We start from the raw sequence: 17,361 nt of genomic DNA on the forward strand, positions 1-17,361 counted from the left end.
ACCTTTATATGCAGGCTATGTCAATACTGGAACATATTTCGAAAATTATATGGGAAAATATTGTTAAAAATGAACGGTACCTTTATTTGGGTGGGTTATAAAGAAAAATTTTGATCTATATAGACAATTTTACTTAAAATTGTGTTTTACCCTCCACTATTCGGAAATGCCAAATTACAGCTGCTACAATGGGAAAATGCGGCTAAAACCCTCTCTCCGAAACATCGCACTATAGGTCAAATGACCACTTTTTCTGTGCAAAATTCATAGCGGCAACAAAATCATAGTATCCGTCATGAAATTTGGCCCAACGGATTTTTTTTTTTGTCACTAAAATTGTTATTGTTGATTTGGAAGAAATCGGTTCAGATTTGTATATAGCTCCCATATATATATTTTCATCCGATTTCAGGTTTATGATGCACCAAATCGGTAATATACAACGGATGGCGATGAAATTTGGTTGGTATGATTTTTTTGAGTCTGCAAATAAGTGTGTCGAATTTGGAAGAAATCGGTTCAGATTTGGATATAGCTCCAATATATATGTTCTATCCGATTTCACACCTGAGTAACTCCAAACCCACAAAGTAGATCCGATCATCGTAAAATTTAGTTTCCATGTTTTTTATAGGCTAAAAACAACTTAAAAAAATTTCGTTCAGATCGGGTCAGATTTAGATATAACATCCATATATATGTTCCCTCCGATTTCACGTTTAAACCACGCCAATATCAAAAAATACACCCGATCATAACGAAAATCAGATATGTCTCTGCAAATTTGATTCTGATCGGATCTGATTTAGACATAGCTCTCATATATATCTATATCTATCCGATTTCAACTTAAACCACTCCCTTACATTATTCCGCCCTTTTGAAAAGTTATATTTTAGAAGGAAAGCTAGAGCTTCATCCGTGGAAAGTGGATTAGCCTCTTGGGGTTCTTGGGGTGGCATCGACCAAAAATTGTCCATTTTTTAGTAGGGAGATTTTATACCCTGGTCAAAAGTTCGTATTTGTGTAATGTTTTTGTATTGACCAAATACCCAAAAGTAAATAGAAAAACATTAAACAACACACGCACACACACATATGTGATTATGACCCATATTTTGAAACAAACTTTTTTTGTAATAGCAATGGCTTATGAAGAATCCAAGTCACACCTACTATAACCCTCATTAAAAATTCTAATACACCCTTAAACACACAAGCACACACACACACATATATATACACATACATTCATACACATAAAAATGTACTTACAAAAATATCCACTTGCATTGCATGTTCATGACTCGAAGAAGAAGAAAAAAAAAACGAATCGAACGAAAAAGTAAGAAATTTAATTGTCTCGTAATAAGACCATTAAATAGTTTTGGGTTGTTTCTTTTGGGTTGTTTCTGTTTGTGCAGTGTGACATAAACGTAATGAAAGAAATAAAAATAACAATAACATCGGCACGTTATACGAACGGATGGGGAGAAGTTGCCAGAACATGACAATAACAAATAGTTTGAAAATAAAATTGAAACATTAAATGAATTTCTAAATAATAGCCTTACCCACTTTTTGTTCCTCGAACGGAAAGGGGGTGAAGTAAATTAACAAGGATATTTTCTTTCTTTTTTTTTGAGGAATACAAATATAGCAACGTCATTGAGTAAGATATCAATTATTTAGTGGTAAATGTAATTGTGTTAAGGATTGTTGTTTAATTTTGTTCGTCTTGCAAGTCATGGGTGTAACCCGCTGTTTACAGGATGTTGTTGGGGAATGCCGAAGAATAATCAAGGATATTTTTAAAAAATATTTTTTTCAGAAGACCAACAATATTAACCAGTAAGGAAAGTAGTAAAGTCGGACTGGGCCGACTATATGATACCCTTCACCTTTTTGGGTATATTCTACTATTCCGATTTGAAGCAATCTTGCCAGAGATTAATTTATATTAATTTCAATACGTTGTGTCAATCGACCTAGCTGTGGATCTTTAATGCACAATTTACTTAAAATCGGACGAAGATATATATAGGAGGTGTACACATCATTCTAGACTTAATTCAATACGCTATATCAAAATTCGTGCAAATCAAATGATTTTCAGGGACTTTGGTGAACCATTTACCTAAAATCGGACGAAAATATATATGGGAGCTATATCTAAATCTGAACCGATTTCCATGAAACTTAACACACATCATTCTAGACCTAATTCAGTAGACTATACCAAATTTCGTGCAAATCGAAAGATATGTAGGAACTTTGGTACCCCATTTAGTTTAAATCGGACGAAAATATATATGGGAGCTATATCTAATTCTGAACCGATTTCCATGAAACTTAACACACATCATTCTACACTTAATTCATTACTCTGTGCCAAATTTCGTGCAAATCGAAGGATACATAGGGACTTTGGTACACCATTTACATTAAATCGCACGAAAATATATATGGGAGCTATATCTAAATGTGACCCGATTTTCTCGAAACTTGATACACATTATTGTGGACCTAATTCAATACTCTATGCCAGATTTCGTGCAAATCGAAAGATATATAGGAACTTTTGTACCCCATTTACCTTAAATCGGACGAAAATATATATGGGAGCTATATCTAATTCTCAACCGATTTTCTTGAATTTCAATATGTTTCGTCCTTGGGCCAAATAAGTGACTTGTGCCAAATTTCATCCAAATCGGATCATAAATGCGACCTGTACTTTGTTTACAATTTAACATCTACAGACGGACGGACGGACGGACTGACAGGCATTCATAAATCGACTCAGAAAGTGATTCTATGCATATTCTCAAAAGGAAGCATGTGTCTATCTCGATTCCTTTTGCCTGTTACAATACCTTGTACCACAGTGTGGTGAAGGGTATAAAAACTATTATCTTAAAGGCCTAACAATAATGATTTTTTTCTATGTTGTCAGGGTATTATAGCTTTGTGCAGCCCCAAGTTTTTGTAACGCCGCGAAGTATACCGATCTTCATATCTCGACTAGCTGAGTCAAACTAGACATGTGTGTCCGTCCGTCTGTCCATTATAATTTGTAAACACGATACAGGCCACAGTTATGGAACAATCTTCACGAAATTTTGCATGTAGGATGGGTTCTGGCCAATGAAGACCCCTATTGTTTTTGGTAAAGATCGGTTAATATTTAGGATATGAAATGGACCAAAAACTTTATTTTTGTCTGATTTTCTGGTGGCTGCAGAGACCCCTACATCGCGAATTTTAACATTGAGAAGGGGATCGGGCCAAAGAATAAGTATGCATGTTTTGATAAAAATCTGTCAATCGGTCAAATGGATCCTAACTTTTGTGTAATAAAATGACAAAATTTGTATTCTACAGCGTATATATTTACTCCTGAAGGACATAGAGCCGAGATGTTGATAGTATATCCAAAAGGAGTGGCTGGCCTTTAAACTGATACCAATTATATTGTCGTATGTATTAGGATGTGGGAGTTACAATTAAATATTAACAGGTGCTTTTTTTCGATCGTTCCCACGTCACTCTTACCCGCCCCTGCTGACCGAGGGGGCCTCCTCCCCATAACGTAGGGAGAATGTACACCCCATAATCCGGATTATGGAGGGTTAGTAATGTTGGGAAACACCGGCTACAGTAAACATCAGCCGGTTAAACAATTTAAAGTTAATTAATTAAACACAACAATAAAGACAAACACAAAACATAAACATCTGGCAACTGCTTGCACTCTACAGTTCTAAATTTAGAATTGAATTTTTAATTACATGTATTGGATCAGATAAAGAGATGCGATTATACAGGTTGTTATATATTTCACATAGTGATCTAAAGGGATTACATAACTCATAATTAGATCTCACTAAAGGAAGATAAAGCGGTATATAATTACGAGTAAGACGTGAAGGTACATTAAACATGATTTCACCGATTAGAAATGTCGAGTCAATTTGACCGCGTAAAAGTTTTATTAAAAATATAGATCTCAGCATTAAAGGTATTCGTTCTAGTGTTGGAAGATTAATAAGTTTTAAACGATTTTCTTAAGGAGGGAGTCCTTCAACTGTACTCCATTCATATATTATTTAATAAACCATTACCACACTCGAGGGCGGAAATATAGCGCGGATCGCTTTGATATGTTCCATGAGGTTCCAGTTGTGGTCGAGGACAACGCCTGGTCGAGGACAACGCCTATAATTTTCAGTGATGATCAGATAATAATTTTGGGATGAAGTGGACCGAAAACTTATTTTTTGTGCTATTTTTCGATTCGATCTTTAGGCTACAATTATAAGCCGAACATCACAACACAATCCACGGTGAGGGTTTGCACGAAATTTGGCACAGCGTACTGAGTTAAGTCTAGAAAGATGTGTGTGAAACTTCGTGAAAGTAGGTCCTGATTTAGATATAGCTCCCATATATATTTTCGTCCGATTTTATGTAAATGGTGTAACAATGTACCTATATATATTTCGATTTGCACGAAATTTGGCACAGCGTACTGAGTTAAGTCTAGAAAGATGTGTGTTAAATTTCATGAAAATCGGTTCAGATTTAGATATAGCTCCCATATATATTTTCGCCCGATTTAAGGTAAATGGTGTACCAAAGTCCCTATATATCTTTGGATTTGTACCAAATTTTGCATAGAGTACTGAATTGGGTCTAGAATGATGTGTGGTGAGATTCGTGAAAATCGGTTCAGATTTCGATATAGCTTCCATATATATTTTCGTCCGATTTAAGGTAAATGGTGCGCCAAAGTCCCTAAATATCTTTCGATTTGCACGAAATTTGGCACAGCGTACTGAATTGCGTCTATAATAATGTGTGCAAAGTTTCGTGAAAATCGGTTCAGATTTAGATAGAGCTCTTATATATATTTCGCCCGATTTTAGGTAAATGGTGCACCAAAATATCTGAAAATCTTTCGATTTGCCCGAAATTTGTCATAGCCTACTGGATTAAGGCTAGAATGACGTGTGCTAAGTTTCGTGAAAATCGGTTCAGATTTAGAAATAGCTTCAATATATATTTTCGTCCGATTTTATGTAAATGGTGCGCCAAAATCCCTATATATCTTTAGATTTGTACGAAATTTGGCATAGCGTACTGAATTGGGTCTAGAATGATGTGTGTAAATTTTACTGAAAATCGGTTCAGATTTTGATATAGCTCCCATATATATTTTCGTCCGATTTAAGGTAAATGGTGTGCCAAAGTCCCTAAATATCTTTCGATTTTCACGAAATTTCGCACATCGGACTGAATTGAGTCTAGAATGACGTGTGCCAAGTTTCGTGAAAATCGGTTCAGATTCCGATATAGCTCCCATATATATTTTTGTCCGATTTTATGTAAATGGTGCACCAAAGTCCCTACATATCATTCGATTTGTACGAAATTTCGCATAGCGTACTGAGTTAAGTCTGGAATGATGTGTGCTGAATTTCGTGAAAATCGGTTCTGATTTAGATATAGCTCCTATACATATTTTCGCCCGATTTAAGGTAAATGGTGTACCAAAGTCCCTAAACATCTTTCGAGTTGGACGAAATCGTAATTAAAACCTTACTGGTTTTAATTTGTTGTAGGCCATGATTTTTAAAATTTTTTTTTTTAAATCCTTCCTCATTTCTTGGTTGTCATTTTTTAAGTTAGAAAAAAAAAAAACATTTTCGAAATACAAGTCAAATCTAATTTTTTTTTTCTTGTCTTTCTATTTTTAGATATTCGGCATTGAAGGGCTTTACAACAGCTTTGCTTGCACAAAACAACAAAACATAAATTAAACGAAAACGGAACAAAGAGTTGGAGAACGGAAAACGTCCTAAAAAATAAGAAATTAAATTCAAAACCAATACCAAGGAGCCATCAAGGAAACAGCAGGAGCAGCAGGCGGCCAGCAACAAAACATTTAAACCCCCCAAAAAAGCAAAAAAAAAAAAACTTGAGTGAACCCAAAACGCACTGACGTCCAACCATCTTCGGCATTGCGTCAAAAGAGGCCTTACAAAAAAAATCACCAGAAAAATCGGAAACGTTTCGGCGGTTTTCGGCAAAAGAAAAAGGATAACGTGTCCCCCTCGGCCATTGTGTTCGTTTGTTCTAGTCCGTCTGACTAGTCGTCGTTGTCGTTAACGTCATCGTTATTACTCATTGCGGTCGTTGTCGTCGGATATTGAATATCGAATATTTGCAAAGCCAAAAAATAGTATCGAATTTGATTTTGTTGTGTTGTTGTTTTTTGTTTTTGTAGTTTTTTTTACAAATGTTGTTGTCTGCTGGTAGCCACTGCAAACCGTAGCCGAATGCGAATCCAAATTACATGCAAAATAAATGGGTACAATGAGGCCAAATAAATACGATGTAAGTGCAAATAATGGATGAACATTTTTTTTCAGATGTTTTTTGTTTTATTTTTGTTGTTTTAAAGCAACAACAAAGACTGAACTGAACTTTTTTAAAGAAACAGAAACTAAAATTTGTAAAGAAGCGTTTTTGTTGGCGTTGTTGTCTAAATACACACACCCACTTTTCTGTTGCACCTAAAGCAGAGGGGTCAAGGAAGAAAACAAATCTGTCCATCAGACACACACACTCACTCACACAAAAATATGGCTTAAAAAAAAAATACATTAGTGTGTGTTTGTGTGAGCGTGTGTGTATAGTTTTGTAGGTCGACCCCACAAAGTCTATGGCACTTTTGTATAATTTTTGTATGTGTGTGAGTGTGTGTGTGAATTTCGTAGTCTTTCATACTTCTTCTTCCTCTTTTATTGTCCTGTCTGTTATAGACTTAAATACTACAAACCACATGAGGTATTAAAAATCCATAGCAGGGGCTTCAGCGGGGGGGCCGAAAAAACGGAAACAGCTAAGCCACAACAACGAGACAAGAAGACCCTCTACAAAAAAAAAAAAAAAAAAAAAAAGAACCAGTAAGGAAAGTAGTAAAGTCGGACTGGGCCGACTATATGATACCCTTCACCAATTTGGATATATTCTACATATGTATCCTAACATATGTAGAATATATCTGAACCGATTTCAGGGGAACTTGCCAGAGAATAATTTATATTACATCAGTACGTTGTGTCAACCGGCCTAGCTATGGATCTTTTCACGAAGCTTAGCAACATCATTCAAGACTTCATTTAGTGCCCTATACCAAAATTCGTACAAATCGAAAGATATATAGGGACTTTGGTGCATTAATTACATAAAATCGGACGAACATATATATGGGAGCTATATCTAAATCTGAACAAATTTTCACGAAACTTAGCACACGTCATTCTAGCCTTAATTCAGTACGCTATGACAAATTTCGTGCAAATCGAATGATATATAGGGACTTTGGTGCACCATTTACCTTAAATCGGACGAAAATATATATGGGAGCTATATCTAAATCTGAACCGATTATCAGGAAACTTAACATACATCGTTCTAGACCTAATTAATTATGCTGTCCCAACTTTCGTGCAGATCGAAAGATATTCAGGGACTTTGGCGCACCATTTACCTTAAATCGGACGAAAATATATATGGGAGCTATATCTAAATCAGGACCGATTTTCACGAAACTTGGCAGACATCATTCTAGATCTAATTAATTACGCTGTGCCAAATTGCGTGCAAATCACATAATATATAGGGTCTTTGGTGCACCAATTACCTTAAATCGGATGAAAATATATATGGGAGCTATATCTAAGTCTGAACCGATTTATACGAAACTTAGCACACATCATTCTGGATCTAATCCAGTACTCTATGCCAAATTTCGTGCAAATCGAAAGAAATATAAGGACTTTAATGCACCATGTACATAAAATCGGACAAAGCTATATATGGGCGCTATATCTGAATCGATTTTCACTAAACTTAGCACTCATCAGTCTAGGCTGAATTCAGTACACTGTGCCAAATTTCGTGCAAATCGAAATATATATAGGGACTTTGGTGAACCATTTACCTAAAATCGGACGAAGCTATATACGGGAACTATTTCTAAATCTGAATCGATTTTCTCGAAACTTAACACACGCCATCCTGGACCTAATTCAGTACTCTATGCCAAATTTCGTGCAAATCGAAAGATATTTAGGGACTTTGGCGCACCATTTACCTTAAATCGGACGAAAATATATATGGGAGCTATATCTAAGTCTGGACCGATTTCCAGGAAACTTAACGCACATCATTCTAGACATAATTCATTACGCTATGCCAAATTTCGTGCAAATTGAATGATATATAGGGACTTTGGTCCACCATTTACCTTAAATCGGACGAAAATATATATGGGAGCTATATCTAAATCTGAACCGATTTTTCCCATTTTCAATAGGGTTCGTCCTTGGGCCGAATAAGTGGCCTATGCCAAATTTCATCCAATTCGGATCATAAATGCGACCTGTACTTTGTTTACAATTTAACATGAACAGACGGACAGACGGACGGACATGCATAAATCGACTCAGAAAGTGTTTCTATGCGTATTATCAAAAGGAACCATGGGTCTATCTCGATTATTTTTGCCTGTTACAAACATATGCACAAATACATAATACCCTGTACCACAGAGTGGTGAAGGGTATAAAAAGGGGGTTATAAGGGGCCTACCCCTAAAAGGGGGTTAATATTAATAATTTTTGGTAGGAAGATTTGTTACCATATACGACTACAAAATACCAAATTATAGCAGATTCGGGTGAAAACCGTGCTCAAGAACCCCAAAATACCGAAAATTGGAGGGTACCGTTATATGGGAGCTACCCGAAAAAATTGACCTATATTTATAATTTTTAGTAGAGAGATTTGCTACGCAATAACAACTCAAAGTACCAAATTTCAGCGAATTGGGATGCAAAACGGACTCAAGAACGCCAAAATACCGAAAATTGGGGGTACCCCTATATGAGGGCTACCCGACATAAATGGACCTATATTTATAATATTTTGTGGAGACATTAAGTACCCAATAAGAACCCAGTGTACCAAATTTCAGCCAATTCGGTGAAAAAATCCGGTCAAAACCCCCCAAAAACTAAAAATTGGGAGGTACCGTTATATGGGGGCTACCAGAAAAACTGGACCTATATTAATAATTTTTAGTGGAGAAATTTGGTATTCAAAAAAAACCCACTTTACTAAATTTCAGCGAATTCGTTGGAAAAACGCGCTCAAGAACCCTAAAATACTGCAAAGTTGGGGGTACCCTTATATGGGAGCTAGGCCTAAACGTGGACCGATATAGCACATATAACCCACTTTACCAAATTTCAGCGAATTCGTTGGAAAAAGGAATCCTAAAATACTGCTACCCTTATATGGGAGCTATGCCTAAACGTGGACCGATATAGCCCATCTTCGAACTTGACCTGCCTACAGACAAAAGACGACTCTATGCAAAATTTTGGTGTTCTATCTCAATTCGTTTAGACGCTAGAGAGATTACAGCAGACAGACGGACATGCTTAGATCGTCATAGAATTTTACGCTGATCAAGAATATATATACTTTATAGGTCGGATTATTTCGATGCGTTACAAACGGAAAAACCAAACTAATATACCCTCCATACTATGACGGAGGGTATAAACATGAAAAAAAATCCGAAAAAACGGAAGAGAAAGAAGAATGAAAGATGGAATAAAAAACATCTGTGTTGTTTTTCGCCACACTACAACGGATATGAAATGTTTCCTTTTTTCGACAAACACACACACACACATACATATTCACTAACACACTGAAAGAACTATTTGCATCAGTGCAAAACGAAGAAAAAAACCAGAACTGAACTGAACAACTCAATCATCATTCCAATGTGTCCTAAATGCCGTAATCGTCGTCGGAATCGTTTTCCTCTCGCTCTTGGAGGTAGGGGGGCGATTTTGTCGCATTTCTATGCCAATTCTAAGTTCCATTCACAAAAAATCTCGGTTTTTTTTCTCGCCTCAGTGTTTCCAGACTGTCTGTCTACAAGAATTCGGGTCTTTTTTTGCAGCAGGTTTGTGTCTTTCCTATTTTTCTTTTTCTTCTTCTTCTTTTGGAGACAAATATGTGTTTTTTCTGTAGTAGGAGATGAAAAATAGATAATGGCTGTATTAAAAGAAAACATTTTAGAAATCAATTTAGTGAACTGAAATGGAAATGAAGAAAAATAAACTGAACATAGGTTTTTTTTTTTTGATAAGTTATTTCACATAATGGTTGCGGGATTTTTTGGGGGCAGGGAAGAAATTATTTGAAATTTACACATATGAATAGGTCCGGAGAAAAAAAAAATTTCGTGGATTTTTAAAAAAATATTTTTTCAAGAGCCAAACAAGGCATGGATTTAAAAAAAAATATTTTTTCAAGGGCCAAGCAAGGCGTGGCTTTTAAAAAAATAAGGGCCATAACAAGGCGCGGATTTAAAAAAAAAAGGGCCATAACAAGGCGCCGATTTTCAAAAAAAATATTTTTTCAAGGCCCATAGTAAGGCGAGGATTATTAAAAAAAATCAAGGGCCATAGCAAAAAGTGAGGCAGCAAGGCGTGGATTTAAAAACAAAAAATATGTTTTCAAGGGCCAAGCAAGGGGCGGATTTAAAAAAAAATTAAAGGCCATAACAAGGAGCTGATTTAAAAAAAAAATATTTTTTCAAGGGCCAAGCAAAGCGCGGATTTAAAAAAAATTAAAGGCCATAACAAGGAGCTGATTTAAAAAAAAAAAAAAATATTTTTTCAAGGGCCAAGCAAGGGGTAACTTTACAAAAAAATAAGGCCATAACAAGGCGCGGTTTTATAAAAAAAAATTATGGGTCATAACAAGGTGCTAATTTTTAAAAAGAAAATTTGTTCAAGGCCCATAGTAAGGCGTCGATTATTAAAAAAAATTTCAAGGGCCCTAACAAAAAGTGGATTTAAAAAAAATTTAGGGCCCTAACAAAAAGTGGATTTAAAAAATATTTTTTCAAGGGTAATGGCAAAAAGTGGATCTAAAAACCAGTAAGGAACGTAGTAAAGTCGGACTGGGTCGACTATATAATACCCTTCACCACTTTGGTTATAGTGTACATATGTATCCCTACAATTGCATGCCAATGTTTCCTCGAAGTAACATACTCATGTCTTTCTACAACCTACGCTAAATATCATTTTATTCGGGCAGATTAAGAGTCGTCTGCGTACTTTGGGACAAGTCTCAATGTGATACGTTGTGTAAAATTTCGTGTTAATCGGACAAACATTAGGAGTTTGGTGCACCATTTATGTAAAATCGGACGAATATATATGTATATGTGAGAGCTATATCGAAATCTGAACCGATTTTCCCGAAACTTACCACACATCATTCTAGACCCCATTCAGTACGCTATGCCAAATTTCGTGCAAATCGAAGGATATATAGGGACTTTATTGCACCATTTAACTAAAATCGGACGAAAATATATATGGGAGCTATATCTAAATTTGAACCGATTTTCTCGAAACTTACCAATCATCATTTCAGACTCAATTCAGTACGCTATGTCAAATTTCATGCAAATCCAAAGATATATAGGGGCTTTGGTGCCATATTTACCTAAAATCGGAAGAAAATATATATGGGAGCTATATCGAAATCTGAACCAATTTTCTCGAAACTTATCACACATGATTTTAGTCCCAATTCAGTACGCTGTGCCAAATTTCGTGCAAATCGAAAGATATATAGGGGATTTGGTGCACCATTTACCTAAAATCGGAAGAAAATATATATGGGAGCTATATAGAAATCTGAACCGATTTTCCCGAAAATTACCACTCATCATTTCAGATTCAATTCAGTACGCTATGCCAAATTTCTTGCAAATCGAACGATATATGGGGACTTTGGTGCATTATTTAGCTAAAATCGGACGAAAATATATATGGGAGCTATATCTAAATCTGAACCGATTTTCTCGAAATTTACCACAGGTCATTCTGGACCTAATTCAGTAATATATGACAAATTTCGTGCAAATCCAAAGATATATAGGGGTTTTGGTGCCCCATTTACCTTAAATCGGATGAAAATATATATAAGAGCTATATCGAAATCTGAACCGATTTTCCCGAAACTTAACACATATCCCTCTAGACTTAATTTAATATGCTATGCCAAATTTCGTGCAAATCGAAGAATATATAGAGACTTTGGTGCCCCATTTACCTTAAATCGGACGAAAATATATATGGGAGCTGTATCGAAATCTGAACCAATTTTCCCGAAACTTACCAATCATCATTTCAGACTCAATTCAGTACACTATGCCAAATTTCGTGCAAATTGAAAGATATGTAGGGACTTTATTGCACCATTTACCTAAAATCGGAAGAAAGTATATATGGGAGCTATATCTAAATCTGAACCGATTTTCACGAACCTTAACACACATCATTCTAGACTTAATTTAATACGCTATGCCAAATTTCGAAAGATGTATAGGAACTTTATTGCACCAATTACATAAAATCGGACAAAAAATATATGGAAGCTATATCTAAATCTGAGCCGATTTTTCCCAATTTCAATAGGCTTCGTCCTTGGGCCAAATAGATGAGCTGCGCCAAATTTCATCCAATTCGAATAATAACTTCGACCTGTGCTCCATTTAAAATTTAACATGGACAGACGGAACGGACTGACGGTCATGTATAAATCGACCTAAGAACACCATTAAGCGTTTATACGAAAAAATTCCGACTGGCCATATAAAAGTCGACCAAGGCGATTGGCCGAGAATATCGCTGCCGTACGCGCCAGTGTTGAGAGGTCCCCAAGATCATCCCAAAAACGCTGTTCTCAGCAGTTGGGCATGGCTCGGTCCACTTTACAACGGATTATTCGCATTGATTTGCATTTGTTCCCGTACAAAATTCAATTGACGCAAAGAATGTTGCCTGCGGACAAGCCTCGTCGATTGGAATGGGTCCAAAGAGTCATCGAAATGGCCGAAGATGACGATCAATTTTGGAACAAAATTATCATGTCCGATGAAGCCCATTTCACATTGAATGGGACCGTAAATAAGCAAAATTGCCGTTTTTACGCCATCGAAAATCCTCAGGAGATTCAAGAAGTGCCTCTTCATGACGAAAAAGTCACAGTTTAGTGCGGCGTTAGTGCGAAAACTGTCATTGGGCCGTTTTTTTCTTCCAAAATGAAAATGGTCATGCTGTTACCATCAATCAGGAGCGTTATCGCGACATGATGACCAATTTTGTGATGCCAATTATTCGTCGAAAGCGTATGAGGCATAACAATCGGAATAATTTGTTTCCGGGCCGTTTGATGTCGAAAAGTGGTGATTTGGACTGGCCACCGCGTTAGCCCGATTTCACGCCGCCTGACTTCTTCTTGTGGGGATATTTGAAGTCAAAGGTTTACGTTAAGAAGCCAAGGACCGTAGAAGAGCTCAAGGACAACATTCGTGAAGAAATAGCCGCTATTCCGGCCGAAATGTTGACAAAAACGATGGAAAATGCAGCAAAAAGGGCACAATACGTCATCAACGCCAGAGGCGGCCAATTGAGAGATATCATATTCAAAAATTGATGTAAACAAACCTACTTGGAACAAATTAAATGATTAACATTGCCAACCGCCAAATATTTTTTCTTTGATTTAAAAAAAAAAAACATGGGTCCGTCGAAAATGGGCAACCCTTTGGCCCGATCCCCTTTTCCATGTAAAAATTCGCGTTGTTTGGAGCGACCAGAAAAACAGACAAAAATAATGTTTTTGGTCCATTTCACCCCCAAATATTTACCGATCTTTCCCAAAAACAATAGGGATCTTTATTGGGCCGATCCCTTCCTACATGCAAAATTTCGTAAAGATTGGTCCATAACTGTGGCCTCTATCGTGTTTACACTTTATAATGGACTGACGGACGGACGGACGGACGGATGGACACACATGTCTAGATCGACTTAGCTAGTCGAGCTATGATGATCGGTATACTTAAAGGTGGGTCTAGGACCAATATTTCGCGGCGTTACAAACTCTTGGGGCTGCACAAAGCTATAATACCCTGACAACATAGTTGTGTAGGTTATAAAAATCCAAGCCTTGATGAGTATCCTTAAAAAAAAGTTCGGAATCTCCCATAAGTTTTTCTTACAGTGTAAAATCATTTGTAATGCCTTTGCAAATCTCCCCTTGTATTATAACATTTGTAAGCCACTCACTCACACACACACACACCCAGAGAGCTATACAAAAATAAATATGTGTGTGTGCGTGTGTGTGTGCAAATGGATGACCAAGTGTTGGTTGGCTTTATTTATTATCTTTCAAGAAAACTGATGCCTTTTTTGTTGCTTTCATTTGTTCGGCTGGGAGGAGGGTGGATGGGGAGGTCTCTCATATGAAACTATGAAATACGAAACATCGTCAAAGGCATTTGGCCAAAGAATAGCAGAAATTGCAGGGGAATTGCACGACAAAGCAAGAAAAATACGATGGGGTTCAATACACTTTACAATGGGCAAACAAACACACATGTGAATACAAATAAACAAAAACAAATAAACCATTTGGTTTGGTGGATTGTAGTTGGCAGGGGTTTGTGAGTGTGTGTGTATGTGTGTATCTTTTTGCTATCACTCATGCTTATGGCTGTTGTTGTCGTCGTCGTCGATATCTTTGCCATTTTTCTGAGCAAGGCGGCCTTTTCTTTTGCTTCTTTGACAGCACAGGGTCTGCAGTTTAATAGCGAATAGCCCCCCAATAAAATTCTGCAAAAAGGGTTGGTTGAGGATATGTTTACCGTTCGACAAGGATCTCATTATGATCTGGTTTTTGGGAGAGAGGGTTCGAATAGTGTATTCACATTGCAGGGGTTCCCTTGTATTAGAAAATCATTAGGATTAGAATTTTTTTTTTTTTGGTTAATATTGATTAAGGGTTCGTAATGTTAGTGGGTTCAGAAAATCGGTGGTTGCAGGAGGTTTGTAACAAATGAAACCATATTAATATATATTTCCCCCATAAACAATAAACTGAGGGGGAAGATCAAAAGAAAAATTGGAAATAAAAGTAATATTTATTGTTAGTTGTTTCGCTGTATCCTTGAGGATAACTTGAGTTTGTTTTTTGTCCAAAAGTAATTCTAATTAGGCAACTAAATATTTTGTCTTCGATTCGAAAAAGGGGGTTTTAAATTAATTATTTATATGGGGAGGAATAGATCAGCCGTCATCAATATTTTGGTAAGCAATTTTTGAAAGGATATCATTAAGTTGAAGGACTTTTTGAAATAGATAGGTCATAATCCGAAACCAGGCACTAGGTAATTTATTTTCAATTAAGGAAAAAAGTAAATCGTCAGCAGTAATAGTAATGAGGGGGTACTTCAGGATCTTAAGGAGAGATGGGTGGATTGTGAGGATTTTTTAATATGTTTAGGGACCCATAGGATGGCGTGAATTAAAAAAATATATTATTAAGGACCCACAGAAAGCGTGGATGTTTTCAAAATATTTTTTAAAGAGCCTAAAACTTCGATTTAAAACATTTGTTCAAGGCGAGGATTCTTTAAAAAAAATATATTTTTTTGAGAAGGCGTGGATTTTTTAAAAAATGCTTTTTCAAGGCCTTCTCAAGGCGTGGATTTTTAAAAATATTTTTTTCAAGAGTCCATTCCAAGATGTTGATTATTAAAAAATGCCTTTTCAAGGCCTTCCCAAGGCGTGGATTTTTAAGAACATTTTTTCAAGAGTCCATTCCAAGATGTTGATTAATAAAAATTCTTTTCTCCAGGCCTCCTCAAGGCGAGGATTTTTAAAAAATAGTTTTTTTTCTAGGCCTTCTCAAGGTGTTAATTTTTATACCCTTCACCACGCTGTGGTACAGGGTATTACGACTTTGTACATATGTTTGTAACAGGCAAAAGGAAACAAGATCGACACATGGTTCCTTTTGAGAATATTCATAGAATCGCTTTCTGAGTCGATTTATGCATGTCCGTCCGTCCGTTCGTCTGTCTGTTCGTCTTTCAAGGTGAGGATTTTTAAGAATATTTTTTGCAGGAGCCCATTCCAAGATTCTGTCTGTCCATGTTAAATTGTAAACAAAGTACTGGTCGCATTTATGATCCAATTTGGATGCAATTTGGCATAGGTCACTTATTTGGCCCAAGGACGAACCCTATTGAAATTCAAGAAAATCGGTTCAGATTCAGATATAGCTCCCATATATATGTTCGTCCGATTTAAGGTAAATGGGTCACCAAAGTCCCTATATATCTTTCGATTCGCACGAAATTTGGCATAGAGTACTAAATTAGGTCCAGAATGATGTGTGTTAAATTTGGAGAAAATCGGTTCAGATTTAGATATAGCTCCCATATATATTTTCGTCCGATTTAAGGTAAATGGTGCACCAAAAACCCTAAATATATATTTCGATTTGCACGAAATTTGGCATAGAGGACTGAATTAAGTCCAGAATGAAGTGTGTAAAGTTTCGAGCAAATCGGGTCAGATTTATATATAGTTCCCATATATATTTTCGTCCGATTTAAGGTAAATGAAGCACCAAAGTCCCAACATATCTTTCAATTTACACGAAATTTAACATATGGTACTGAATTGAGGCTAGAATGGTGTGTGCCAAGTTTTGCGAGAAAATCGGTTCAGATTTCGATATAGTTTTGTCCGATTTTATGTAAATGGTGCACTAAAGTCCCTATACATCTTTCGATTTGCACGAAATTTGGCACAGTATACTGAATTGAGTCTAGAATGACGTGTATCAATTTTCGAGAAAATCGGATCAGATTTAGATATAGCTCCCATGTATATTTTCGTCCGATTAAATGTAAATGGGTCACCAAAGTCCCTATATATCATTCGATTCGCACGAAATTTGGTATGGAGTACTGAATTAGGTCCAGAATGTCTTGTGTTAAGTTTCAAAAAAATCGGGTCAAATTTAGATATAGCTCCATATATAGCTTTGTCCGATTTGATGTAAATGCTGCACCTAAGATCCTGTATATATTTCGATTTGCTCGAAATTTTGCACATCGTACTGAATTAAGAGTAGAATGATGTGTGTCAAGTTTCAACAAAATCGGTTCAGATTTAGATAAAGCTCCCATATATATTTTCGTCCGATTTAAGGTAAATGGGGCACCAAAGACCCTATATATCTTTCGATTTGCGGGAAATTTTGCCTAGCGTACTAAATTGAGTCTAGAATGTCGTGTGTCAAGTTTCAAGAAAATCGGTTTAGATTTAGATATATCTCCCATATATATTTTCGTCCCATTTAAGGTAAAGGGGGCACCAAAGTCCCTATATA

At 36.3% G+C, this 17,361-nt stretch overlaps 1 protein-coding gene across 1 annotated transcript in view; it reads left to right on the forward strand.

Moving 5' to 3' along the window:
- The first annotated feature begins 6,290 nt into the window (after nt 1–6,290).
- Nucleotides 6,291–17,361, forward strand: part of LOC133327286 (serine-rich adhesin for platelets) — a 174,349-nt gene continuing 163,278 nt past the window's right edge. The window contains exon 1 of the mRNA XM_061535841.1: nt 6,291–6,399. Within this exon, the coding sequence (XP_061391825.1) occupies nt 6,398–6,399 (2 nt within the window). The 5' untranslated portion in view covers nt 6,291–6,397. The remainder of the gene's footprint in view (nt 6,400–17,361) is intronic.

Source organism: Musca vetustissima, unplaced genomic scaffold (assembly GCF_032173495.1).
Source record: "Musca vetustissima isolate MV318-11 ecotype Yass unplaced genomic scaffold, APGP_CSIRO_Mvet_v1 utg28967, whole genome shotgun sequence".
Classification (NCBI taxonomy): domain Eukaryota; kingdom Metazoa; phylum Arthropoda; class Insecta; order Diptera; family Muscidae; genus Musca; species Musca vetustissima.